Consider the following 25,841-nt stretch of genomic DNA (forward strand, 5'->3'; position numbering starts at 1 on the left):
ACAACTAGAATTACGCTCTCAAACCAAGGTTTGGTACAGTTATACCCAAGTATAATGATCATTAGGAAATATCTCTAACCTTTGCCTCAAGAAAGAATTTTACAGACAATGCCGGCTGAGAAGGCAATTTGGTGTCTGCCTAAAGTTTGATATTTCTTCATCAGAGTTTTAGAAAGAAAAGACACTGAGCTTGCCACCTTTTATCTTCAAATATGTTATTCAGGTGCAGTAAGAACTAACAGGACAATTTTTCACATAATTCATTCTTTCTCTCTCTCTTTCTGTCTGTCTCGCATGCAAAGTGTGATAGCCGTGCAACAGATAGTATATCCCTATGCCAGAATAGGGACTTGCACTTTACCAGGCTTGAATCTTGGAGGCTCAGAGGGCAGAAAGTATTGCTCTGAAATAAATGAGATGCCAGGAATCCAGAGTTTGGTGGATTTAACTGTGGTGCTCAAACTGCATCAAATGCAAAACATTTGTCAGGAGGGCTCAGATAGTAGTGAAGGGCTACGGCTACCAAACCAAAGTTCACATTTTTGATGTCAACTTATTTTGCATTCAGATGGGCAAAAAGGTTAACTTGTTTTGTTGATGTATTATTTATTTAAAATGTTTATTAGCTGCCTTTCTTCATTGCGGATCTCAAGGAAGCTTACAAACATAGGCCGTTTCCACACAGTCAAAAAACAGTGACCTAGGGATGGAAAAAACGTCGTCCCTAGGATGCTGGTCGCACAGGAGCAGCGATGCAGCAGCGCCGTCTTGGCCACGCTGGAGCGGTGTGAAGGCACTGCTTTAAACCTCGCTAAACAAGCAAGGTTTTTGCAAAGCGGCGCCTTTGGGCCAGCACTGTGCGAACAGCACCAGCGTGAGGGCGCCGCTTTCGGCCCCTCCAGTGTGTGCAAGGCACTTATCTTGCCATCTCATTCAGCTCCGGGCAGCTGCAAAGACACGCCCACACTGCCCTCTGACCCACGGGCCCTGCGAGCAGTCCCAATGCCCCACTGGCTTCATTTAAACCGGTGGGATGCCGCTGCCACCGGCTGTGCGGAAACAGCCATAGATTCAACACATCAAAAAAATATATTAAAAATGTAAAACCAAATATTTTTTTAAAATCACTACTCTCAGGACTACTAGTAAACTTAACCAAATGCAGTCCTAAATAAAACCCTCTTTTGTTGACTCCTCAAGATCAAAAGTGAGGGGCCAGGATTAATTCCGTGGGGAGGTTGCTCATAATTGTGGGCTGCAGCTGAAAATATCCTCTCTCTTGAACCCTCCAAACAAGCATCTTTTATGGATAGGACAGTCAAGAGGGCCTCTTCCTGTGATCTTGGATCTAGGCAGGAACATATGGGAGAAAATGGTCCTTCAGATACTGTGATCCAAAGCCATCTTGGGATTTAAAGGTCCAAATGAACACCTTGAATGGGCTTGGAAGTGTATTAATAGCCAGTGTAATTGCTGCAATATCAGGGTCACATGCTCCCCATAGCTGGCCCAGACTATCCGAATCTAGCCACAGCGTTCTGCACTAGTGTCAGCCTCTAAACACTCGTCAAGGGTAGCCCCAAGTAGAGCCCATTGCAGTAGTCCAGTCGAAGACTGGCATCCTTGGAATTGAATTGGAAACAAATGTGGCATCCTTGGAATTGAATTGGAAACAAAGGTAGAGATGATTATCACCTACATAGCGATAACATCAGAGCTGAAACCCTTCTGATGACTTCTTACAGCACCTTCAAATCAATGTTAAATAGCGTGTAGGAACGTGATCAAATCCTGCAGAACTCCAGAGGTCAGTGGCTGCAAGGCAGAACTGAAATCCCTCAGCAATCTGCGAGGCAGAACTGAAATCCCTCTGAGTTAGGCTGGAAACCTTTGCTGAGCTGTTGATTTGGAAGGTGATGACTGTCCTTTGTTTTCAGATGTACGTAACTAGTGGAAAAGTCTGTGGATCAGAGAAGAAACATCCAGAGGACCATGCGCGGCAAAGCACCACCACTGACTCTGAGCTGTCTGAGCTGGAAGACAGAGTGGCTTCTGCATTGGCTGAAGTGCAGTACACAGAGAGTGAGGTAAATCCATAACAAAGGCCTTAACAACAACAAAAAAACAGTTTAAACAAATGATTCTGCAAGGATGTGCTAACATTTCCCCCCTTGAAAAAATATGCAGAAGAATTGGTTTTTAAACTTGGCTTTTCTCTATCTTTAAGGAGTCTTTAAGGAGGCTTACTAATTCCTTTCCTTCCTCTCCCCACAACAGACACCTTGTGAGGTAGGCGGGGTTGGGAGAGTTCTGCGAGTCCTGTGACTGGTCCAAGGTCACTTAGCATGCTGCGTGTCGAGGAATGGGGTGTCAAACCAGTTCTCCAGATCAGAAGCCACTATTCTTAACCACTATACCACACTGGTGCCATGTTCTATGCAGAGCTTTAAAAAGTAAGAGTAGAATTATTTTGTCCCTGGCATAGAGAGAAACCTGGCAGAGAGAGGTAGAGAGAAACCTGGTGCAGAGAGGTGAGGCAGAGAGAAACCTGCTTTTCAAGAAAAGGCCTAAATGCTTCTATTTTCATACCACTGTCAGACAGCAATGAAGAAATGGGCTACATAAGGTGGAAGTCTTTAATGGTCTTTTAAAAATGAAGTCAGCCTGCTGCTGTGAGTTTGAGTGGGCAAGGATCAGGAAGACAGAGTCTCAGGCATGTAGCTGCAATGGGGACAACCAGGGCGGCTTGTCCCGGGCTCCACCATTGCACTCACATGGGGAGGCAGGGCTGGGGCGTGTCGGGGGCAGGGAGGGCACACACGGGCAGTTTATGCCCTGAGCACAATTCCCCCTTCCTTCATCACTGCAGAGTCTGCTAGATCCAGTCATTCTCAGTGTCTCAGGAGCCACATGTGGTCCTTTGACCTGATTGGTCTAAGGTTACCTTGTGAGATTCATGACAAAGGGGGGCGGTTAAATATAGGTCCCCACAACTGCATTCTAAGACTATAAGTATTATACAACAATAGTGTTTCCATTTCCAGCACTCTCTAAATTCTTCTTCTGATTTCTCTTCAAAGCCCATCTTTTCCATTTAAGGTTTTTAAATTACCTTTTCATTCACAACTTCTACCAAAACGAAGTGGAAGACTGGATTGTAACAGGAGTTTGTGATGAGACCAAGTTTCTTCTTGGGATCGCACACCCTTCCCCCCTCTTTCCTTCCTTCCACACTGTGTTTAGCTTCTGTTTTACAAACTAAAATTCAGATGTCACAACAAATTGTGGCTAGCTCAGAGTCTTTCTAAAGCAGGGAGTCTTCACCCTAGCAAGGGTTGAATGGAGCCCATGATAAACCAGGACTCTATTCTCATCCCAAGCAAGCCCAAATTTGATTTTGACTAGGGTTAGAGATCCAGATGGTCCAAATCCGGATTTTGACCGAATCTGCATTGATTCGGATGGATTCGGACGAGCAGGTTCCGAATCTGAGCTGTCCAAATCCCATCTGATCTGAATCCATGGCAGGCTCGGAACTGGGGGGGGGGGGGGGGTTCGGGCCCATACACCCGAACTGGATCCGAATCCGAACTGGGGCTGAATTTTTCCCCATTTACCAACCCTAACTTTGACCTGTGAGTATTCCTCAGTCTGTGGCAGCTGAGTGGAATCCACCTTCTTTCCCTATTTAATTTCCCTTTCATTCCTCTTTTGCTTCCCTTCTGTTGGATCTTGGAACCCATCTTCCCATTTGTTGCTGCATTTACAAAATGCACGAATAATAAATGATTATGCTGCATCCTGAGAGCAAGTGTTTTCCTGGGAAAAAAAGTTATAGCCAGTAAGCAAAGCATAACATTTTCAGACTACTTGCCAAGTTCTTCTTTAGATAGGTCAGGGCTGGCTACTGTTTGCAGTGGAGTAGCTAATGAAAATCACTGGCTGGATTTGACTGCTCAGTAACCTTGAGCAATATCGAAAAAATTCACTAAAATTCAAATTTGGCTTGATTCGGCTATAAAATTATCGTTATAGCCGAATCAGTTGAATCCCTGGTTCGGAATGCGTGAATTTATTTGGATATACCAAAAATTGGGGTTTGCAATTTTTCTATTTTTTTAGTGTTTTTTCTGTTTTTGGCCTACAGGGAGCAAATTTTCTTAAGCTAGCGGCACCAAACTTTCAGGGTATCTTCAGGAGATGCTCCTGATGATACCACCCAGGTTTGATGAAGTTTGGCTCAGGGGGTGCCCCCATCCCCCATTGTTTCCAATGGGAGCTAATAGAAGCTGGTGCCCTGACTCCCTTTAAATCTCCCCCTCCCTAATCCATGCTGAATTTAGGGAAACAAAACAATGCTGCTTTCATTGTTGTTTAAAGGGTGCTCATGTGGCTCCCTTTAAACCCCCTTGAATCCATTTGAATGCCCGAATCGTGATTCGGATTCGGGCATTCAAATAGATTTGGATTCAGCTTGTATACAGGCATTCAGCCCAAATACAAGCTGAATCGGCTAAATCAGGCCCAATTCGGCTGTTTTGGTGATTTGGCCATGCTGAATCGTCAAACCTATTGCTCAGGACAGATGGCTGAATCTAGATGACATCCTGCAATGACCAATGGAAAATCGGCCAGGTCTAGAATTTAGTAAACAGAAGGACTTCCTTAGCTTTAAAAAGGGCTTGGACAGATTTATGGAGAAGTTGATCTATGGCTACGAATCTTGATCCTCCTTGATCTCAGATTGCAAATGCCTTAGTAGACCAGGTGCTCAGGAGCAGCAGCAGCAGAAGGCCATTGCTTTCACATCCTGCAGGTGAGCTCCCAAAGGCACCTGGTGGGCCACTGCGTGTAGCAGAGTGCTGGACTAGATGGACTCTGGCCTGATCCAGCAGGCTAGTTCTTCTGTTCTTCTGTTCTTTATACTGACCTTGATTATTGGAAATGATGCCTGCCTTTTATTTTCAAGGTTTCCGATATAGAATCCCGAATAGCAGCTTTGAGTGCAGCTGGACTGACTGTAAAACCGGTGGAAAAGTCCAAGAAGAAATCAAGTACTCAGGTGAGTTACAGCGACAGACTGCAAATTTAGGTGCTCATGGCAGCTGTTAATAAAATCAAACCCACAATTGTAGTTAATCTAGTTGGAAACTATAGAAATGATCCCTGAAAGTATAGTCTTTGGATAGTCAATTGTAGTTGGATTCATTGACAGCTCAGTGGTCTGCAGTAAACTTTTGTCATATTAATTCATCTAGGTTATTGCATCCAACATGGATCTGGCTGAATTTTTAATGACTGGGTTTCTGATAGTTTGGTAATTTTGATATGCTGTTTTAGGATTTGTATCGTGTTTTACCTTATGAGGCGACTGGATGAGTTCTCTGGAGAGGTAGTGTAAAAATTATAAAATAATAAAGAATAAAGAATTTTAATGTTAAGCCCAATGACCAGTAAGAATTCATGAGCAGAAATCACAGACTACAAGGGAAATATTAAATTTTGCATGTGAGAGGGAGAGATGTTTATAAGTGCAGAATAGCACAAACTCTTAGATAAGCTCCTGTGCTACACGTTATTGATGCAGATGCACAATTTCAACGGAAACTTCCTGGTAAATTCTGCTAACTGCAGTACCTTCTACCTCTGTGAGATGCAGCTAAAGAACTAAGTGAAGGTTAGGACCCAAGTCCAGGTTAGTCTCTGATCTGCTCAGAACAGTGGCCAGGAAACTAGGCTCGGAGCAGCAGGACAAGGGTAGGCAGAGCAGATGACCTTATTCCAGCAGCTATCACTTGAAGAGATTTTGCACTGCAAAGATCTAGAGCACTACTTTTCGTTTCTTCTACTTCCCAGGTTTTTACTCTTCAGCTCTCCAGAGATGCCCAGAACTCTCCGGAGGATCATAGTTCTGACTCTACACCATCACCCGACAACTACAAAGTAAGTCCCTCTGCATTATTGAGAAACCCTCTTTCCCCCTCTTCTTCCTTCCTTCCTTCCTTCCTTCCTTCCTTCCTTCCTTCCTTCCTTCCTTCCTTCCTTCCTTCCTTCCTTCCTTCCTTCCTTCCTTCCTTCCTTCCTTCCTTCCTTCCTTCCTTCCTTCCTTCCTTCCTTCCTTCCTTCCTTCCTTTCCCTTCCCTTTGTTCCTAGTTGAGACATAGCCCAAATCCACCACCTGTTTGAAATATCTTTGGTAAGGTTTGAAAACCCATGCTGAATAAAACAAGCTGAGATTTTTAAAAAAACTTTTTTATTATTATCAGTTTATTAAAATATTTTTGCCATCCTTTCTCCCAACAACAGATCAAAACACAAACATCATACTTTCAAAACAGCACAAGGTGCAAGTTTGTAACAACTATGTAAAAGATATGAGGTATAAAATGTAATAATTTTAGCAAAGTCCCTTCCACGTATCGATCGTATGAATTATTCTGAACAGAATACCAGTTTTAATTTCCTAGGGGGAAAGCCAGTGCTTTGTGTTTAGAGCAGGAGCTGATTGGCTGCAAATCAATGAGGTCACTAATTCACCTTCTGTCTCCTTCCCCCCAAAAGACCTTTTCAACAAAAGGGTAATAATGGGGGCCCCAGCAGGCATGGGAGGAAGGACGGTTCTGGCCAAGGGATATGGGCATGGTCGTATACAGTGGAACCTCGGTTTTTGTTGGTAATCCGCCTGAAAAGAATCGATGAAAACCTCGAAAACCGGATGAAAAAAAACTGAGTGCAAACTTTTCCATAGGAATCAATGTAAATCCAATTAATCCGTTTCCTAGGCACTCCAAAAAACATTACTAAAAACACATATTTTGGTGAATAAAACATAGTGTTTAATGTGGAAAACAAGGAAACAAAACACAACATCTCAGGACCAGCTTCAGAGCCACAGTGGACCAATGTCGCACTCAGAAAGCTGTCCAAAGAGGTCTGTTTCTGACTTTTAAGATCTTGTCTGAAATGGGGCAAGGACATTTGTCATTAAACAAGTTGCAGACCACCGACCTGCAACAGCTTTGTCCCAAGTGATCCCTTTTCTCCACAAACCCCCCTGCACCTTTTACTGCAAATCAATGAAAACTCGAGGGCAAAGAATTTCACCACTGAAAAATGGATGAAAACTCAAGGCGGAAAGTGGAAACCTTCCAGGGTTCCCGCACTCTGTACTTCTGTAGCCCGAGGATGTTTTAGGGTTTTAAAAAAGTCAAATAGACTCCTGAATTGGGCCCTTTGAAACAAACAGATTGAGTGGATCTTGGCATTAATATACAATCATGTCTAACTGGGGTAAATTACGATCACTTGTTTGTACCATTTAAATATTTCTTCTTCTGTCTCATCATTCTTTTTGTACTTAGCTGAAATTCTCCTTAACCCATTTGCCTGGAGGGGAGCCCCTGGTGCAGTGGATGACACACTACATGGTGCACTCTGCCAGTTCCGAGCAGCGAAAATAGTTTTGCACATTCTCAGAAGTTGCAGTTTGCAAAAGCAGAAAGCAGCAGTTACATTGTGACTATCCTACTTTATTTTATTTCATTTCATTTATACCCCATGTTTCTCCTCAATGGGAGTCCAAAGTAGCTTACAGAGTTCTCCTCTTATCCAAGTTATCCTCATAACAAACTATGTGATGTAGGTTACACTGAGAATATGTGACTTCCCCAAGCTCCCATGGTAGAGTGAGGATATGAATCTGAATCTCCCAGATCTTAGTTCAATGCTCTAACTACTCACCATGCTTTCTCTTTTTTTAAAAAAAAAACCCTGCAAAACACCTTGTGGCAATTTGAAATTACCCGCTGCCTAACACACACACACAGACACACACACACACAGGGCCACTGTCCTCACAATGGTAGCGAATTTGGGATTTGTGGAAAACAGTCTTCCCAACCCAAACATTCCTGCCAGAGCATCCACAATATTCAAAGCAATGAAAGCCATTTCCTAATTCACAGAAAAGATTTCAGTGTTATCTCCTTTCTGGGAACAAGGCAATTTCTTTCGCACTCACCATGGGATACCCCAGTTGAATCTCCTGAGTTATTACTTTTGTAATGCTAATTCTCTCTAATTCAGGGGTCTTCAAACTATGGCCCTCCAGAAGTTCATGAACTGCAATTCCCATCAGCCCCTGCCAGCATGGACAAGTGGCAGGGCTGATGGGAATTGTAGTCCATGAACATCTGGAGGGCCATAGTTTGAATATCCTGCCTCCAATCCATGAAAGAATTAGGAGGTAATTAGATTTACAGAAATGCTAAAAACTCTCCCTTCATGTTGTTGTTCCTTTGATTTCCACAGGGGTTTTGTTTGGTCTGGCTGGTTTCCCTGACACTTCTTCCAAAATGAGCAGACTCCTTCTCTTCTTTCTGTGTCTCCTGGGTCACCATTGTTCTGAACTTTTGAATTTTAATCTTTAAAACTTAGAAGTTTTAACTCTTTTGCTTTTGCTTGTCTCCTATCTTTCTGAGCTAATTCTAGCAATTCTCCCCAATCTTTTTAATTCCCTCTGTATTTCCAGCTGTTCTGCCCCCACAGTTTGTTCAGCCTCCACTTGGAGCCAACGGAAATTCTAATTCCCTCAGCAGGTTCAAGCAGCTCCTCTCTTTAATCTTTTAAAGAGCAAGCATTTCTTTTTGACGAAATTTTACTCAGGATTTTACTTTTAAACCGCTTTGGGACTTTCATTTGTGGTCACTACAAGATGGTTTCCTGTCAGATTTGCTAACTTCCATTCTAAATATCCCACCACTCTCACCCCATTTTGTGATGGTTTGAGGTGGCCGGACGCATTGATAACCATAGCATTTAGTCCTGTCCCATAGTTTTTTCAATCACTCAGAAAAGAATAACATATGCACTCCGTATACACGCAGTGTGCCATCAGGACACCACAGAGTTGTATCCCTGCTCTTACTAAGGAACCTCTATAGGGCGCTTCCCCACTTCCACGAGCCCCCCCATGCCGCGACGCTGTGCCTTCCTCAGCCGGGCATCCCCAGCGCACTGGGGTCCCTTTATGCACCTGCTGTGCTTTGGTCACCGCTAAGCCATTTACAAGAGCCAGGGATACGCGCTGAGGTGGGGGCGCGACAGCGGCAGCTGCCACGCTGGGCGCTGCGCTGTCAGCTGCCCCTGTCGTGGGAGGGCCAGGGACCCCGCGACTACTTGAGGAGAGTAGCGCAGGGCTTAAGCAAGGCGTAAGTGGGGAAAGGCCCTAAATCTTCTCTCTCTGGACTTGTTTTCCTTCAAGGGCTCCTCTAAGTGAGGTTGAGGCATCTTGTCTCTCTGAGGGCCCTGAGTGGTCAATTCTGGGCTTATGGGTACAAAGGGATTGGGCAGGCACCTGGAAAAGCGGGATGGACAGCTCTTCCATCAAATAATAAAAAACAACCCTCAATTAGCCATCCTACTCTTAAAACCACGGTGGAGTGAAAAAAGAGAATATGCTTTTTTTTACAAAGACTAACTGTATATGCAAAACTTTAAAAGCAAAAAAAAAAGAACAGCAGCCTATCCTGAAGGGTGCTGAGAAAACAAAGCTAAGACAACTCGGAATCAGCATTTAACATGTTGGCCAGGAGTGCTCTGTCAAATCAAGTTGTGACAGCAGAGCTGCATGCTAGGGGACAAAAAACACCCCCCTGCAGCAATAAACCCTGCATTCAAGCCTACACACATTTTGTACACTCTTGTGCCCTTTTAGGTGATGCTGCCTGTGCCGCATGTTTTGAGGAGAAAATTTGCCTCTTCCTCGAAATTGCAAGTAAGACCTGTGCTCATTTCTAGAAGAAAGGGAAGGGGAAATGTTAACTGTGATGGGCAAAATGTTTGAACAGTATTTTTGGGGAACAACCTGCCAGGAGTGGGGGGAACTTCTATGTGTCCTGAAATGTCTAGATGTGTCCTGGAACGCCACCCCCCCCCCCCCCCCCAACTCCAGTGACTAAGAGAGAGCTAGTGAGCTAGGTTGCTGATTGTAAATGGCCTCCACAACAGGGGGGTGCTGCTAGTATCATATAGAGGATCAACTCCAGTCTCAGTGAAAAAGGGAGTGTTCTAAGGAGTTACAGGAACCCATGAGGATCTTTGTCCAAAAGTCACCCTTCTTTGAAGATTAGCTAGTAGTAGAAGATTATCCAAAGTGGTAAAATGTGAAGCAAATCACCCAAAAAGTTTTTTAGAACACTTTCTTTTAAAATTTTCAATCATATGGAATATAAAAGAGAAACCTAATCAGGAAGGTGTTAAGGTACTTTACACTATTCTAGCTCTCTTTCTTCTTCCATTCTGTTCAAACTTGAGGCAAAATTTCTTAAGGAACTTGACACTTGTGTACCAAGTGGAGGACGCCTCTGTGGTAGAACGCGGCCATCAAACCAAGGCACAATTTATGGCAACCCTGTAGGATTTTCAGTGTAAGAGATGAACAGTGTAAGACAGTGTAAGAGATGAACAGAGGTAGTTTGCTGACATTGGCATTCGTACCGCGAGAACAACCATGAATTACCTTTGGTGGTTTCCTTTTAGCTTCCTAGATTTAATACAATTAGGCTATCGTGGGTCCATCCAGATACTGGCAGATATGTATCTAGGATTGCAGGCATCGCAACATTTTTAACTCCTAAAAAAGGTTGCCATACAGAAATGTTTTCACAAGAAGGGCTGTAGCTATAGAAAATGGTGCCCAGGAGTAAGATTGCCTCCCCAACATCAGACACTGTATCAAAGCAATGCCCCTTTGTTCCTTTCTACACACACATCGCCTCCATTCTTATGGAAGCATAGGCGCTTAAATCTTGCCCTCGCTTTCCCCTCATTACTTACAACCAAACATGGCTAAAGTTATTAAGCCACAGAAGTGGGATGGGGATCTATCCACCCAAAGGTTTGTCAGATTAGTTATTCCTGGCAAGTGAATGATAGCACACCACCTGCTCCAGCCAGAAAACTTTGATCTCAAATTGGACCTATATGTAGCTATATCTCTATCTCTACTGTACTGTAATTCAACTCCTGATTCTCACCTCTGCATGGTCTGGCCCAGTGTGGTCAAGGCAGAGGCAACCCATCGAAAAAATGGTACCCAAGGCAACATTCCTCGCCTGAAGTTCCCACCTCCCCATGCCCCCTGTGCCCCCCCAAGGCCTCCACTTGGCACTTCAGCCAGCTGAGGAAGGCGGAGTTAGTCCTCCGGTAGCCAGACCAGGAGCCCGCTTCACCCCGGGCAGCAAGGGGCACCTGGCGGGCCTGTGGTAGGCTCCTGGCCTGGCTGCTCCTTTTTTCAGGTCACACTGGGTGCACTTTGGCACTCCCCATTACGACCCAAATGGGTGGCTCTTCCGGGTGAATTGGACCCTCCATGTCCCTCTTGGCAGATATCATGCCTTTAATACACATTAAGAGTATTGCCTATTTGAAATGGCGCATTCTGTCAATTCAAAGTACTGGGTCAAGGACTATTTGGTGCCAAAAGCACAGGACATTATTGGGCCACATAGCTATGCTTCCAAAATGTGACCAAAAATGTGAGGGTGGATCTTGACTGTGACATCTTGTCATCCCAATTGGATTGCCAGGAGTTGATTTGGCCAATAATTGGCTGGTTACAGTAGGGTCTCTTTCCCCACCACTCCATTTTCTTTTCTCTGAAGCTGCACGCTTCTGTGGAAGAAAGCAAACGCCCCAGGTAGGAGGAGTTTACCGCTTTTAAGTCAATGGCATGCAATACATAGTGGTATATAATCTTATAGTCTTTTTTTTTTCCTTTTATGAAGCTCCTTCCTTAGTCATTCTGTTAAGGTATAGCCCTCATTACCTTTGAACCACATAATACAGCGCTGCAAAATTTTGAAGAGTTTTGGATTTATACCTCACTTTTTTCAACCATATGGAGTCTCTAGAGCTGCTTTATAAACTTCATTTCCCTTCCCTCTCATCACAAACAGATGCCTTGTGAAGTAGGTGGGGCTTTGAGTGATTTCTGAGAGAACTGTGACTGGCCCAAGGTCACCCAGTAGGCTTCATGAAGAGGAGTGGGGAAACAAACCTGGTTCTCTAGGATTAGAGTCCACTTCTCTTAACCACTATACCACGCCAGCCTCTGGCAATTAAATTAAAAAAAAACTCAGCAATTGTATTAGTATTCTTTCTTTCATTTTTCTTCTTCTGTGTTGGCGCTTGAAGTGCCGAAGAAAACTCCTTCAAAAGAGTTTCTTACAGAGATAATAATAATGTTAAGAGTATTGCCTCATTTGAAATGCGCCTGTCAATTCAAAGTACTGTTAAATACTGGTTATAAATCCAGTTCCTTGGGGAGGGGAAATGAGTCAAAGCAATCATTCCCCCCATTCCCTTCAAATTAAAAATGGGACGATAAGGATCCCATTTCTAGATCTAGACCTTGCAATTTCCCTTCTGTGGAGTGGTGCAGAGAAAAGCCACGCAAAGTTTCCAGAAAGGTCAGCATGATATGCTAGGCCTTCTCTGGCTGCTACTGAAGACAGAATAGAAGCACCTTCCAGTGACGCCAGTGGAGAATATCCCACTGCTCACAGTTGGCAGAGTGGAAGGCTGTATCTGCTTCCTGTTTTTCCATTTGGTGACATATAAGTGTACTCTGGGTAATCTGCCGATAAGGAAAAATGAGGTTCAGGGCCCCAATGAATAGGAAGAGGCTGGAAATGGCTGACCCTGGTGAGTTAATATTAAATAGCAGCTGGTTCAGGGAAGCAGTCTCGCTTCACACCTCTCCTGACAGAGACTCTGCTACAAGACAAAAAGACCCTGACAGTTAAGAGCAGTAGATTTTGAACTGAGAACCAGGTTTCATTCCCCCCCACTCCTCCAAGCACAAGAGCAGCGGAGTCTTACCTGGTGAACTGGAATTGTTTTCCTACTCCCTCCACTTGAAGTCTGCAGTGTGACTCTTGGGCCAGTCGCAGTTCTTTTTCCTAACTCTTTTCAGCCCCACCTACCTCCCAAGGTGTCTGTCTGTAGGGAGAGGATGGGAGCCAGGTACCGCTGAGACTCCTGAGTGGTAGAGGCAAGGGTGGAGTAAATCCAAACTCTTCTTCTTTCTTGGCATCTACTCTACTCAGGAGGAGAGAATGCTTCTAGAACACGCCATACAGCCCAGAAACCACATACAGCACCCCCATCAGGGAACTCTCTTTTCATACAATGTGCAATCTCAAGTCCACTGAGGATGCCTCTTATTTTGCCCATAATCTTTCCTGAGGAATGCTACAAAAACATCTGCTTTTATATTCTACAAAGGCTGCAAAAGTGCCTCTATGGGACCTTAGCATTATATTTCTCTGCCAAATGGTGTAAAATAAATAAATAAATAAATGCAAATAAATAAATAAATAAATAAACAAATAAAACTTCCAAACATTGACCATTTTAGGCCTGCTTTCTTGTTCCTCACAGACAGAATTCTCTCTTGGTCAAGCTGTTCTCTAACTTCCAGCTTGAATGCCTAGCATCACAGGCTAAATACCAAGGGCTCCAGATGTTAGGATCACAGTTCCACTCATGCTGGCCGGGATGATGGGAAACTGTCGAAAGTACATAACATCTGGAGGGGTGCTAGTCGACACCCATGGCCTAACATAAAAACTTTGCTCACTATGCTAAGCAGGCTAATTTGGTGGCAGTTGAAAAGTGATTTCAAATTCACAATTCTCTCCTAATATTGGGGATAATACTTTGGCTCAAAACCCTTGTAGTCCCCAGGGAATCTTGTCCCCTTAGGGATTCACGGAACACCCCAACAGTGCCGGGGTAGTAGTGTCCTAACATTCTACTTTTCTGCTTTGTTTCTGGATAAGCCTTGTTGAGGCCATGGCTATCTACCCCTCTGGGGCCTCTTCATCTTCTACTGGGTTATTAGCCTCTTCTGTTATCAAGGAGTGGGGACCAAGGGGAGAGATTTCTTCAATCATTACCTGATGAAATGTCTTGATTTGGCTGTTCAGCATACAGTGCATTAAATGAGAGTCTTCTGGAGGATTGACGTGGGCAGCAAAAAGGTAACCTCCCAGTGGGGAGCAGCAGTGGGTGGTGAAGTGGTTAAGGAGCAGGTGCACTCTAATCCTTTGGAGGAACCAAGGATTGATCTCTCGCTCTGGTCACTTTGAGCCTCTGGAGGCTTTTATCTTGGGGGAACTTAGGATTTGAGCCTGTGCACTCCAAATTGATGCCAGCTGGGTGACTCATTGGGCCAGTCACAGCTTTTGAGCTCTTCAGCCCCCCCCCCCCCCCGCCACACTCAGGTACATTTCCCATTCTCTGTGCTCCTCACCCACTACTAACACACAACACACCTTCTCTCTCATACACATTCAGCGGAGGGAGAGGGAAGGGACGGAGGGGAGGCAATGCAAGGGAAGAGAAGTTAGGAGGGGAGAGAGTTAGGGGTGGCATGCGTAAGGGAGAGGGAGGGAGGGGGCCAGCATCTGACATGGACTCCACCCACTCTAGCAAAGCGGGAAAGGGGAGGGAGGTGTAAGGGGAGGGGTGCCATGCAAGGAAGAAGAGAAGTGAGGGGAGGATGTGCGGTCACACACATCAATGACATCGCACAGTTTCAGCTCATGGGCGCTGCTTTCCACATGAGCACATACTGCTGGCCTCTGCAATTGATTTGCTGCTACTGTTCCTTTCCCCATTTCTTTTACCTCACAATAATAGTTACAGCAACGCTGCGGGTCGGGCCCTCGTTAGTTTGAAATAAATGTCCTTCCTTAGGACAATTTAAGCCTGCTTTATGCCCAGAATTCCTCTCTCCCTTCCCTTTGTATTTACCTTTATCAAAACAACCAGGCTGCTCAAGAAAAGCGGGGGGGGGGGGCGGCATGGAGAGTCTCAAGCATTGGTGCTAAATATGCATCACATAACTATAACAAATGAGTATACGCAGTTTTGACCCGACATGTTGTAATTCATGTGTCTGGCTTCACTTTTCCAAGGCAATGTTGGATTCCCTTTGCTCGAACTCCTATTACAGAGGATCTTTTGACACAGCTTAACCCCAATGGGAAAACAGGAAAGCCGATCGCATCTTTTTAAGCGCAAGTATTCCAAATTCAATTCAACTGAGGAGGGATGTGATGGTGAAGTTGGGGCAGGAGCATTAACTGTCAGTCACCAGAGAATCAAGATATTAGGAGTTACTAGAGCAGTTCACTCTCAAGACACAGACACACGTGCATATAGTAGTCATAGAAGCTGAATGGATTGAGCTGTCTTTATTTGACAAAGGAAGACTCATACAGATGTACCACCCAGGCTCCCATTTCAGCTGTTCTTCTTCAGAGACCTGCCGTTTTTTCTCTGAAAGTGGAATGAGCAGGCAAGTAGCAAAAGGGGAGGATAAACTGTCACAAACGGGTCGAATGAGGCAACTTCAGGCCTGACAGGAAAATGGCATTTCAGCTTTGTTCACCCAAGGAAAAATTGTGCTTTCTTTGCACTGGATGTTGTAAAATTACCACAGAAATGGGAACTATCAAGTTTAGGAGACGCCACCTGTCTTGTGAGAAAACAGTACCAATACAGAAGGAGGGCATGGAAGGGCACCCAGTGATATTTCAAATCCAGCTGAATGATCCAGAGGCCAAGATTTTTATTTACTCCTTGCCTTTTGCCATGTTGCTGTGACATTTATCTGTCACAGCTTTTCAGATTTTGTAAAAGGGCAGAGACCTAGAGGTCAGTGAGGAATTATTTATTTATTCATTTACATTATTTTTTTGTCTCCCCTTTCACACTTGGACTCAAGGAGTAAATTAATACAATCAACAAGAGGGGACATTCAGTAAGCAATGCAATAGGATTAGGGTTGTAAAATCAACCTGAAGTGTAAAAGACAGAACTGAAGTGAAGCATAAATATTAACGACACATTACTTTAGCAGCAGCAGTGGCGTAGGAGGTTAAGAGCTCATGTATCTTATCTGGAGGAACCGGTTTGATTCCCAGCTCTGTCAGCTTCGAGCTGTGGGAGGCTTCTGGGAATTCAGATTCACCTGTGCACTCCCACACACGCCAGTTGGGTGACCTTGGGCTAGTCACAGCTCTTCTGAGCTCTCTCAGCCTCTACCCACCTCACAGGGTGTTTGTTGTGAGGCGGAAGGGCAAGGAGATTAAGCTCCTTTGAGTCTCCTGCAGGAGAGAAAGGGGGACATAAATCCAAACTACTTCCTCCTCCCTCCTCCTCCTCCTCCTCCTCCTCCTCCTCCCTCCTCCTCCTCCCTCCCTCCTCTTCTTCTCTTCTCTTCTTCTTCTTCTTCTTCTTCTTCTTCTTCTTCTTCTTCTTCTTCTTCTTCTTCTTCTTCTTCTTCTATCTTTGGGACTGCATCTCCCCCATATTACTCATGCATATCTCCATGCCTCCAGCTGCAACTTCTTGGTGGTGGTCCCTGGTGCCAAGGACATCTAGCTGGTGTCAATCAAAGCAGGGCTTTTCGTCCTGGTTCCCACCTAGTAGAACTCTTTACCAGCTGATGTCAGGGTCCTACTGAGGGAGAGGAACAGTCTTGCAGCACTCCTAAAATAAACATTTCTTATTTTGAAACTTATGTCTGGAGTTTGGACTTAGAATTATTTTTCTTCTGAAGAAAGGTTCATTACAGATGGATTGGTGTTACGGTTTTTGCTTTCTTGTTGGTTTCCAAAAGATTCACATCGATGTTTTCTTATTTTCACAGAAGCCAGTGATGACCCATCGATCATGAAAGCCACAAGGTCTCTAGTCCATCAAGAGACCTTTCTTTCAAGGCTCCGGCCACAAACTTTTCTTCCTCTCTTCCTCCCCGTGTCTTGGAAACAGAAGAAAAAAACATATTAGCTCCTGAAAGAAATTTCCAGAACACCACAACTCTGTTCAGTATAAAGAATTTCCCCGCCTCAGGTTTACCATCCAGTCATGCTTCATAGGAATAATATGTGAAATGCAGTTCATTTCCATAAATCACATCTCTGTAGTCTAGATATCTGTACAAGTTTCTTCTTCAATCGCCTTTGCCTTATGTTGCTAGGCTCATGTTTCGCTTTGTGGCTCAGTAGGACAATCTGCATATTTATGGGCTTTAAAACAGTCCTGGATTTAATTCTGGCTTTTAAGACACCTGAGGCAGATCTCTCTTGGTCCCATATGCAAATGTGGCTCTTCTTTTTCTGCTGTGAGTTCAACCAAGCTTTTGCACTTGCACTTGTTAAGAAAGACTGCATGAGTATTCCAAAAGAAGGCACTGTCAGAGACTGCTTGCCTAGGACTCTCTGAGGCTGTCAACTCTGGTTCGGGATGTTGGGAATGAAGCATGGGGAAAGCAGAGTTTAGGAAGGAAAGGGAGCCCAATGGGGTATCATTCTATAGAGCCTACTCTCTGAAACTGCCAATTTCTCCAGTGGAATGTATCTCTGTAGTCGGGAGAATTCTGGGAGAACTCCAGGCCCTGCCTGGAGTTTGGCAACCTTAGGATACCAAGCAGAAAATAAAGAGGAGGAACCAGGCAAAAATGCTAAAACTAAATGTAACCCAGATTTGACAATCTGATTTCAAATTCTGAAGACTGAGGTTGAGAGGTAGATTATTTTTTAACAGACAAGTGATCCATATATCCATTTTATCCTGCCCTTTCCCCAAGGAGAGTTCAGGGATGGTCACATTCTCACCTCCCCAACATGTGCAGTTTCCAGCCTGGCGATGTATCTGCACTAAGCATTTGCTGCACATGTCACACACCCAAATGTTTAGGGATTACATGACAGGTTATTCCCACTATTACCAATTTTGGATCACTGGGGATATTGAAGAATTCTGGCTGGAAAGCCTCCCACATGCCTGAACACACAGCCAGATTGACCCGGTACACCCACACAATCCCAGGGTCTGGACAGGTCAGACATTGGTGATGAAAGTGTGTTGAACTCATGTCTGCTGCGTCAACATTCAGGTCTAAAATGGGTGTTCAAATCATTTTCATTTAAGTCGATGGTGTCATTCTTGACCTTGAAATTATTATGTCCAGAATTAATTTATCAGTGTCATTGGCACCTAGATCTATGGAGGTAGATGTACAAATTCCCCCATGCATTAGGAGGAGCACCAGAGAGTGAAACACCTGTCTCTGTTTACTTCTTTTTACGCCATAACTTTACCCTTTTAAAAATAATATTGACCTCCAGAGGTACAAACCCAGGTTCTTTGTTTTGTTACTAAGTTGCTTCCATTAGCTTTCTGCCAATAACAAGCCCAACTTAGAAAGCATTTTTCAGTTACAGTAATGCCATTTTAGTACCCTGAAAGATTAAATGCCTCTACAGCCTCACATTTTCTTATCCACAGTTCAGTGTCCTCGCTAAATCCTCCAGTGTTGTGAACTGGTTTTGTTGACATATATGGATGAAACCACAATCGTATGCCTATCCCTGAGATTCCTTTTGGCCATGGGACGCTTCTACTATCAAACAAAGCAGCTCAGGTTGACTTCAGGCTAAGATAAAGACTGGAAGGTTGAGGCAGTTTTGAGAGGACAACACGGAAGGAAAGGTTGAAACATACCCTCCTCTTCACTTTCTCCTCCCTCCTCAGTTGGGCTAGTTGTGAAGAATCATGGATTGCATATAGTATGCCGCTTCACCTTTAATGTACAACATTGTAATCACTCAGTCTATCTTTGTCACTGGCTTTTAACTTATATATATATATAAATATATACACATGTATAATATATGCTAAATAAAAGACGGAATTGTGCCTCAGACAGTACAGCAGCTCTTGTTCTTCAAGTTTTTGAGTCATGGAAAGTTTGGCTCCCAGATGCAGTTGCTTGGGCTTATGTAAAATATTTTCTTTCCTTCAGTTGCAAGTCTGGGGAACTAAGGCGAGCCAATTTCCCAATTTGTTAATTACTCCCATTGATAAAGTTTTCAGACCAGGGTAATCATAAGCAATTCCTAGCATTTTAGATTGAGGTGCTACTATTCATATGGGAGAATGGATTCTTGTTGAAAGAGATTCTGTGAAAACTGGAAAGTGATTTTATGGATGCATGTAGTTGTAGAAGATTTATAGAATACTTTTCTACTCTCAGAAACAGAATCCCAGAAAGCGTTTCTGCTCTCAAAAAAAAAGTCTCTGAAGAGGTTGCAAGTAGACAAAAGATTCTAAATCACTTTTAAAACAGCTGTTCTCAACCTAGGGGTTTAACGAACCCTTTCACAGAGGCTTAGGACCATCGAAAACACATATTTCTGATGGTCTTAGGAACCGGTGACACAAATAATTTTATAGTTGGGGGGTCACTACAACATGAGGAACTGTATTAAAGGGTCACGCAATAGGGAAGGTTGAGAGCCACTGGTTTAAAAGGACAAATAAATGTTCAAACACTAATTAAAACCCATGATTTACAACAAGTTTCTAGGATGGGAGATCAGAAGGATCTTCTAGCTGATCAGTGGGGACTCTGTACCTGATCCCCAATCCTTCATGCCCCCCCCCAAAAAAAAAAACTTTGCTGGGAACAGAGCAAAATTTCAGCAGCTGGAGATCAGAAACAGACAACGCCCACTCCATTCCTCATAAGCAAGGAGTCAGCTTCTAACAGCTGCAAGTGCCCTATGACTATATATACCCCAAAACTGGTTGTGAAGAGTCAGGACAGTCTGTTGATTAATTGGCTATCTAATTGCCACTAGCCAATAGGAAGTGAGCTGACCAGCAGGTGCTAAGCAGCAGTGATAGCTTAACCTTTCCAGACCAAGGGCCCAAATTGCAACCCAAAACCCACTTATGTATCACAAAGTGCCAACATGGAAATTTAACCTGAATATTGAAGTTTTAGTTTAGAAAAAATGGTTGACTCCAAAGTGTGCTACTCGAGTAAGCTTGGTGGTAGGCGGTGGCTTTGCTTTGAAGCAACCGTGCAGCTCTTCCAACGGGTGAATCACAACCCTAGGGTGAATCACGCCCCTAGGAGGGTTTACTCAGAAGCAAGCCCAATTGCCAGCAACTGAGCTTACTCCCAGGTAAAGGATCGCGACTTTTAGTTCTTCACATGAAAATCAGTGGGGTTTTAACAGCCACTTTTAACAGGGTTACCTACACCAAGCTTCCCCAAAACGAGGTCTTAAGTTTAATGCTAATAATCGAGCCCAGCTGCCCAGGCCAGCCTAGATGTGTGGGGAGGGGTTCCCTCCACACACACACACATGATGATCTCTATTTGCGCATGCCCACAGAGAGGGCTCTGAGTGCCACCTCTGGCAACGTGCCATAGGTTCGCCACCACTGTGCTAGAGTATCCTATCATACTAACTTTTCTGCAAGCTTGTTACCAATGTTCATGAGCACTTAGCTGCAGTTCTAGTAACCTGTAGTAACCAAAATGGTGATGCACATCTAGAGGAGCCGTTACATTTATGTGGCTCAACAGTCCATTGTATATTATTCTGACGCAGATCAGATGCAACCATTTTCTTTGCCCCCATCCACCGAGGCTGAGACCCTCCCTGGATTCTTGTGAGTTCATCATCGGCTGCTCCAGGTAGTTCATAAGAAAACCCCTTTATTACCTGTTATAGCAGGTGCACTCTGATCTGGAGGAACCGGGTTTGATTCCCAGCTCTGCCGCTTGAGCTGTGGAGGCTTATCTGGGGAATTCAGATTAGCCTGTATACTCCCACACACGCCAGCTGGGTGACCTTGGGCTAGTCACAGCTTATTGTGGATCTCTCAGCTCCACCCACCTCACAGGGTGTTTGTTGTGAGGGGGGAAGGGCAAGGAGATTGTAAGCCCCTTTGAGTCTCCTACAGGAGAGAAAGGGGGGATATAAATCCTCCTCCTCCTCCTCCTCCTCCTCCTCCTCCTCCTCTTCTTCTTCTTCTTCTTCTTCTTCTTCTTCTTCTTCTTCTTCTTCTTCCAAGCTTTGGAAAGCCAGATGCTATTTTTAGATTTACTGGAAAGGTATATTTTTGAAATGCTGAGTCTGGTTCTGGTCAGTGCTGATATATTGTTGATACAAATGAATCTCTTTATTTCTTTTGTTAGAAACACTCGTCAGAGCAAAATGTGTCTCTGTTCGAAGTCCTTAAACTGGCCTCCGTTACCATACTGGGAACACCATGTTGCGTAGTTACAGCTGCAACGCACGAGTGAGAGAGAATAATCCAATGTACTTTTTACCATGCACGAACACAGTCTTTGTCATATATCTGAGGAAAACATCTCCACATTTCTCTTTGTGCATACAGTGCCCTCCCACACATACATGATACAAAAACACATCTGGATAATCCACTGTCACATTCCTTTCTTCTGTAGTATAAATATCTACATATCTGATGGCTCCCAATAATTCCCCATAATCATTTGTCAGAACATTATAAACAGTGAGAGAGTTATCCATACAATTCAATCAGGAAGTAGTTTTTTAAATCATCAGTTTTTCACTGCGGAATTAGGGTTGTCTGATCACAAGGGGAGCCTAGCCCAGCATCGCCAGCACCATTGCTGGTGGCGTCATTTCTGGCACGCATCAGAAGTGATGTCATCACATTGCCAGTGATACAGGATATTCTGGTGCTCAGGCAAAAACTCTATGGTAGAAACCATTTTTGCCTCAATACCAAGTGTTCTGTGGTGCACACCAGAAGCGATGTTCCTATAATTTCAATAGGCTACTATGAAAATTGATCAAGAAAGAGGGGTCCCCCCCCACAATGCCCCCAGAGTATACAGTCATCAGTGTGATTTATTGATTTCACAACAGAAGGCTTTGAAAGTATCAGGAATCAATCTATTCCACTAGAATTCTGAATTGGATTCCTCAGTTCAGTGTTAATTCCACAAGGCAATGCAGCTGGAACAGCAAGAGCCAATGAAGACCAGCAGATGTGTGCCATTTGGTCTCACACCTGGGATGGCATGTCAGGCAACAATATATGTCCTGCCAAAGGCTTTCACGGCTGGAATCACTGGAGTGTTGTGGGGTTTCCGGCTGTACGGCCGTGTTCCAGTAGCATTTTCTCCTGACATTTCGCCTGCCTCCTCTGAAGATGCCAGCCACAGATGCAGGTGAAACATCAGGAAAATGCTACTGGAACTTAGACCGGCCTTTCAATAATCCATTCAGAATATCTGAGGAAAAACCTGTTCCTTGTAAAAGCTGAAAGAAGAGGTACAAAATGGTCGGGGGGGAGGGGGGGGTGACAGGGGAATGGCCAATCTAGCTCTGAACCACCTAATGTGTCTAAAGGAAGAAAACATTGAGTCATGAAGAAAAAAACCCCTCCATCCTTGAGCTGATATTAGCATAAGTTGTTCTGGGAGGGGGATGCGTCCGTCTCCTCGTGCTGATGTCACCGCCAGACCTCATCTCTGAGAAAGGCAATGCATAAAAGGAACCCCTCCAGCTCACACTGAGACCAGGGACAGAAAAGCAGGACTGGTTCTCCTGAGGGGGGAAAAAGTAAGTAGCTCCTTCGCTTGATCGATTCTGCCAGAACTGTCTTGTTTCAGGGGAAACTGGAGCAAGCCAGGCTGCATGATTCAGATAGCCTTATCAGTGGGGATTGGGAGCTCTCCAAACAAAATCCCTTCCCCTGGACTTTGTTTCCTTGCCATTGTATGCTTTCTGTGCGTAGAAGTGCGTTGAATGTGTATCTGAAGCCCTTCGAAAGCGGCAGTTTCCTTTGATGCTCAGAATGGTTTGTTGGAGCAATTGGAAGGGCCAGGGAGTTGCTAATTGGGCATTCCAGCTTTCTGAATCTTATTTCCTGAGGTCAGATGCAAGCATCCCCTTTGGGGATCAAACCAGTGTGGCTCTCAGTGGAGCAAAGGAAACAGCAGGTAACTTTCGAGTACTTTAGAATTTCCAGGAGTTTGTTATTGCCGTTCGATGTTTGCTCAGCCATAAGACACCAACCTGAGCTGCTGAATATGGCAACTTGTTTTGGACCTGGGTGATCCTTCATCTAGATTTGTGCACAGGCAACAGCAACAGGTTGACAAAGGGATTCTTCATCTGATCTGTGGTTTGACTCAGCACTCTGCTTGACCATTCTGCCTTTCAGAGGCCTCTTCCACACACGCAAAATAATGCGTTTTCAAACCACTTTCACAACTGTTTGCAAGTGGATTTTGCCATTCTGCACAGCTTCAAAGAGCACTGAAAGCAGTTTGAAAGTGCATTATTCTGCATGTGCGGAAGGAGCCAGAATGTGCTGTTTAGGAGGTCGCTAACATGATTGAATATATTGGCCCAGATGTTTTTTTTTAAATAACTCAGGGCACAATTTTGCGATGATATTTCACGCGCAAACGCAATGAGCTTGAAACTTGAGATATGAGAAGCCTGCCTCCGTTGCACCACTGGTGATTTAAAAATACAGTAAAAGGAGCTCTTCTCAGTGCTCAGCATAAAGAAGGTCCCAGTTTTAATTCCTGACACCTTCGGTTCAGGAAGTAGGTGGTACCCCCAGCAGGATAAACTGTCTCTTTGCAGCCAGTTAAGTGCTACAGACGTGTGCGGCATTGTGTGCTTAATAATAAGCAAATTGGTTCGGAAGATAATAAGATTTTGGATATATATCCTGTTTTTCTCAACTGTAAGGCATCTCAAAGCGGTTTATGAACTCCTTATTTCCTGGGGCAGCAGTGGCGTAGGAGGTTAAGAGCTCGTTTCTCTAATCTGGAGGAACCGGGTTTGAATCCCTGCTCTGCCGCCTGAGCTGTGGAGGCTTATCTGGGGAATTCAGATTAGCCTGTGCACTCCCACACACGCCAGCTGGGTGACCTTGGGCTAGTCACAGCTTCTCGGAGCTCTCTCAGCCCCATCTACCTCACAGGGTGTTTGTTGTGAGGGGGGAAGGGCAAGGAGATTGTAAGCCCCTTTGAGTCTCCTGCAGGAGAGGAAGGGGGATATAAATCCATACTCCTCCTCCTCCTCCTCCTTCTTCTTCTTCTTCTTCTTCTTCTTCTTCCCTTCCTCTCCCCACAACAGGCACCTTGTGAGGTAGTTAGGGCTGAGAGAGTTCTGAGAGAACTGTGACTAGCCCAAGGTCCCCCAGCAGGCTTCATGTGGAGGAGCAGGGCAACAAATCCAGCTCCCCAGATAAGAGTCTGCCGCTCATGTGGAGGAGCGGGGAATCAAAACCAGTTCTCCAAGTTCCAGTCCACCGCTCTTAACCAATACACCACACTGGCTCTTGAACGTGCTCACTCGGGGTTGGGGCTGGGAGTAGGATTGCCAACCTCCAGGTGGTGGCTGGAGATCTCCTGGAATCACTGTGCCCCCCCCCCAACTACAGAGATCAGCCCTCCTGCTTTGGAGGCTGCCTTCTAGGGCATTATAGCTTCCCCTCTGCAAGCCCCTCCCTTCCCAGGCTGCATCCCCAAATCTGAACTTTCCCAAACCAGGGTTGGCCTCCCCAGCTTTGACCTCCCCATTCAGCCTGTCTAGAATTGCTGACCACATATACACACCTCTCAGTAGCTAAATCCCAGAAGCAGGCTCATGAGTGGTATCCCTTTCATGCAGGCTTATCTCCCACCTTGAGAAAGTAGGTTTAAGAACATAAGAACATAAGAACAAGCCAGCTGGATCAGACCAGAGTCCATCTAGTCCAGCCCTCTGCTACTCGCAGTGGACCACCAGGTGCCTTTGGGAGCTCACATGCAGGAGGTGAAAGCAATGGCCTTCTGCAGCTGTTGCTCCCGAGCACCTGGACTGTTAAGGCATTTGCAATCTCAGATCAAAGAGGATCAAGATTGGTAGCCATAAATCGACTTCTCCTCCATAAATCTGTCCAAGTCCCTTTTAAAGCTATCCAGGTTAGTGGCCATCACCACCTCCTGTGGCAGCATATTCCAAACACCTATCACACGTTGTGTGAAGAAGTGTTTCCTTTTATTAGTCCTAATTCTTCCCCCCAGCATTTTCAATGGATGCCCCCTGGTTCTAGTATTGTGAGAAAGAGAGAAAAATTTCTCTCTGTCAACATTTTCTACCCCATGCATAATTTTATAGACTTCAATCCTATCCCCCCTCAGCCATCTCCTCTCCAAACTAAAGAGTCCCAAACGCTGCAGCCTCTCCTCATAGGGAAGGTGCTCCAGTCCCTCAATCATCCTCGTTGCCCTTCTCTGCACTTTTTCTATCTCTTCGATATCCTTTTTGAGATGCGGCGACCAGAACTGAACACAGGACTCCAAGTGCGGTCGCACCACTGCTTTATATAAGGGCATGACAATCTTTGCAGTTTTATTATCAATTCCTTTTCTAATGATCCCCAGCATAGAGTTTGCCTTTTTCACAGCTGCCATGCACTGAGTTGACATTCCCATGGAACTATCCCATGGAAGGTTTCATACACTTGCTTCCCTATGAATATGGGTAAAATATGTTCAGGGCCAGCAAAGTTTTGCATAGTTTGGGGGAAATCGAGAGAGCAGGAGCCTTCTTGGGTTGCTCAGGTAAGTCATTCCCTGAGGTGGAGGCCCCAGTGGAGAAGGCAGGTGCGTGGGCAGTTCTTACCTCTGCCCATTTTCAGATTGTCACCTGCAGCAGGCCTTCCTAAGTGATGCTGTCCTAGTGGCAGGGGCGCAGCTGCTTAAAACGGCACCTGGAGCAGCTACGACAACTGCACCGCTTGAACAAGTCACGCAGGGGCACATTGAGTAGCCCGCCTCCCTGACTGGAGGTGCTACTTGGGGGCAGAGTCAACAGCATAAAGGTGGAGCCTGTCAGCCTGACTGCTCAGTTTGATGCTGGGCTCAGTGAGGCTGGATTGAGCTTTAAACTGCAGGATCGAAGCCTACA

At 44.9% G+C, this 25,841-nt stretch overlaps 2 protein-coding genes and 1 non-coding gene across 5 annotated transcripts in view; 2 read left to right on the forward strand and 1 right to left on the reverse strand.

The window, feature by feature from the left end:
* MLPH (melanophilin) overlaps window positions 1-16,455 on the forward strand; it is a 97,080-nt gene extending 80,625 nt beyond the window's left edge. Inside the window, exons 12-17 of the mRNA XM_048506296.1 lie at window positions 1,938-2,087; window positions 4,970-5,062; window positions 5,857-5,943; window positions 9,716-9,775; window positions 11,176-11,264; window positions 16,413-16,455. Of these exons, the coding sequence (XP_048362253.1) occupies window positions 1,938-2,087; window positions 4,970-5,062; window positions 5,857-5,943; window positions 9,716-9,775; window positions 11,176-11,264; window positions 16,413-16,455 (522 nt within the window). The remainder of the gene's footprint in view (window positions 1-1,937; window positions 2,088-4,969; window positions 5,063-5,856; window positions 5,944-9,715; window positions 9,776-11,175; window positions 11,265-16,412) is intronic.
* LOC125425578 lies at window positions 5,080-5,182 on the reverse strand. The gene has a single exon (XR_007243385.1). It is a non-coding gene; the product is annotated as a small nucleolar RNA U3 (small nucleolar RNA).
* Window positions 16,456-22,408: 5,953 nt separating the features above from the next.
* The window catches only part of PRLH (prolactin releasing hormone), a 52,911-nt gene continuing 49,478 nt past the window's right edge, over window positions 22,409-25,841 (forward strand). Inside the window, exon 1 of one of the 3 annotated variants that reach the window (XM_048500508.1) lies at window positions 22,409-22,490. The gene's annotated coding sequence lies outside the window, so the exon portion shown is untranslated. The remainder of the gene's footprint in view (window positions 22,491-25,841) is intronic. The other 2 variants (XM_048500530.1, XM_048500519.1) reach the window with 2 other exon arrangements.

The sequence above is a fragment of the Sphaerodactylus townsendi genome, linkage group LG01 (assembly GCF_021028975.2).
Source record: "Sphaerodactylus townsendi isolate TG3544 linkage group LG01, MPM_Stown_v2.3, whole genome shotgun sequence".
Taxonomy (NCBI): Eukaryota; Metazoa; Chordata; class Lepidosauria; order Squamata; family Sphaerodactylidae; genus Sphaerodactylus; species Sphaerodactylus townsendi.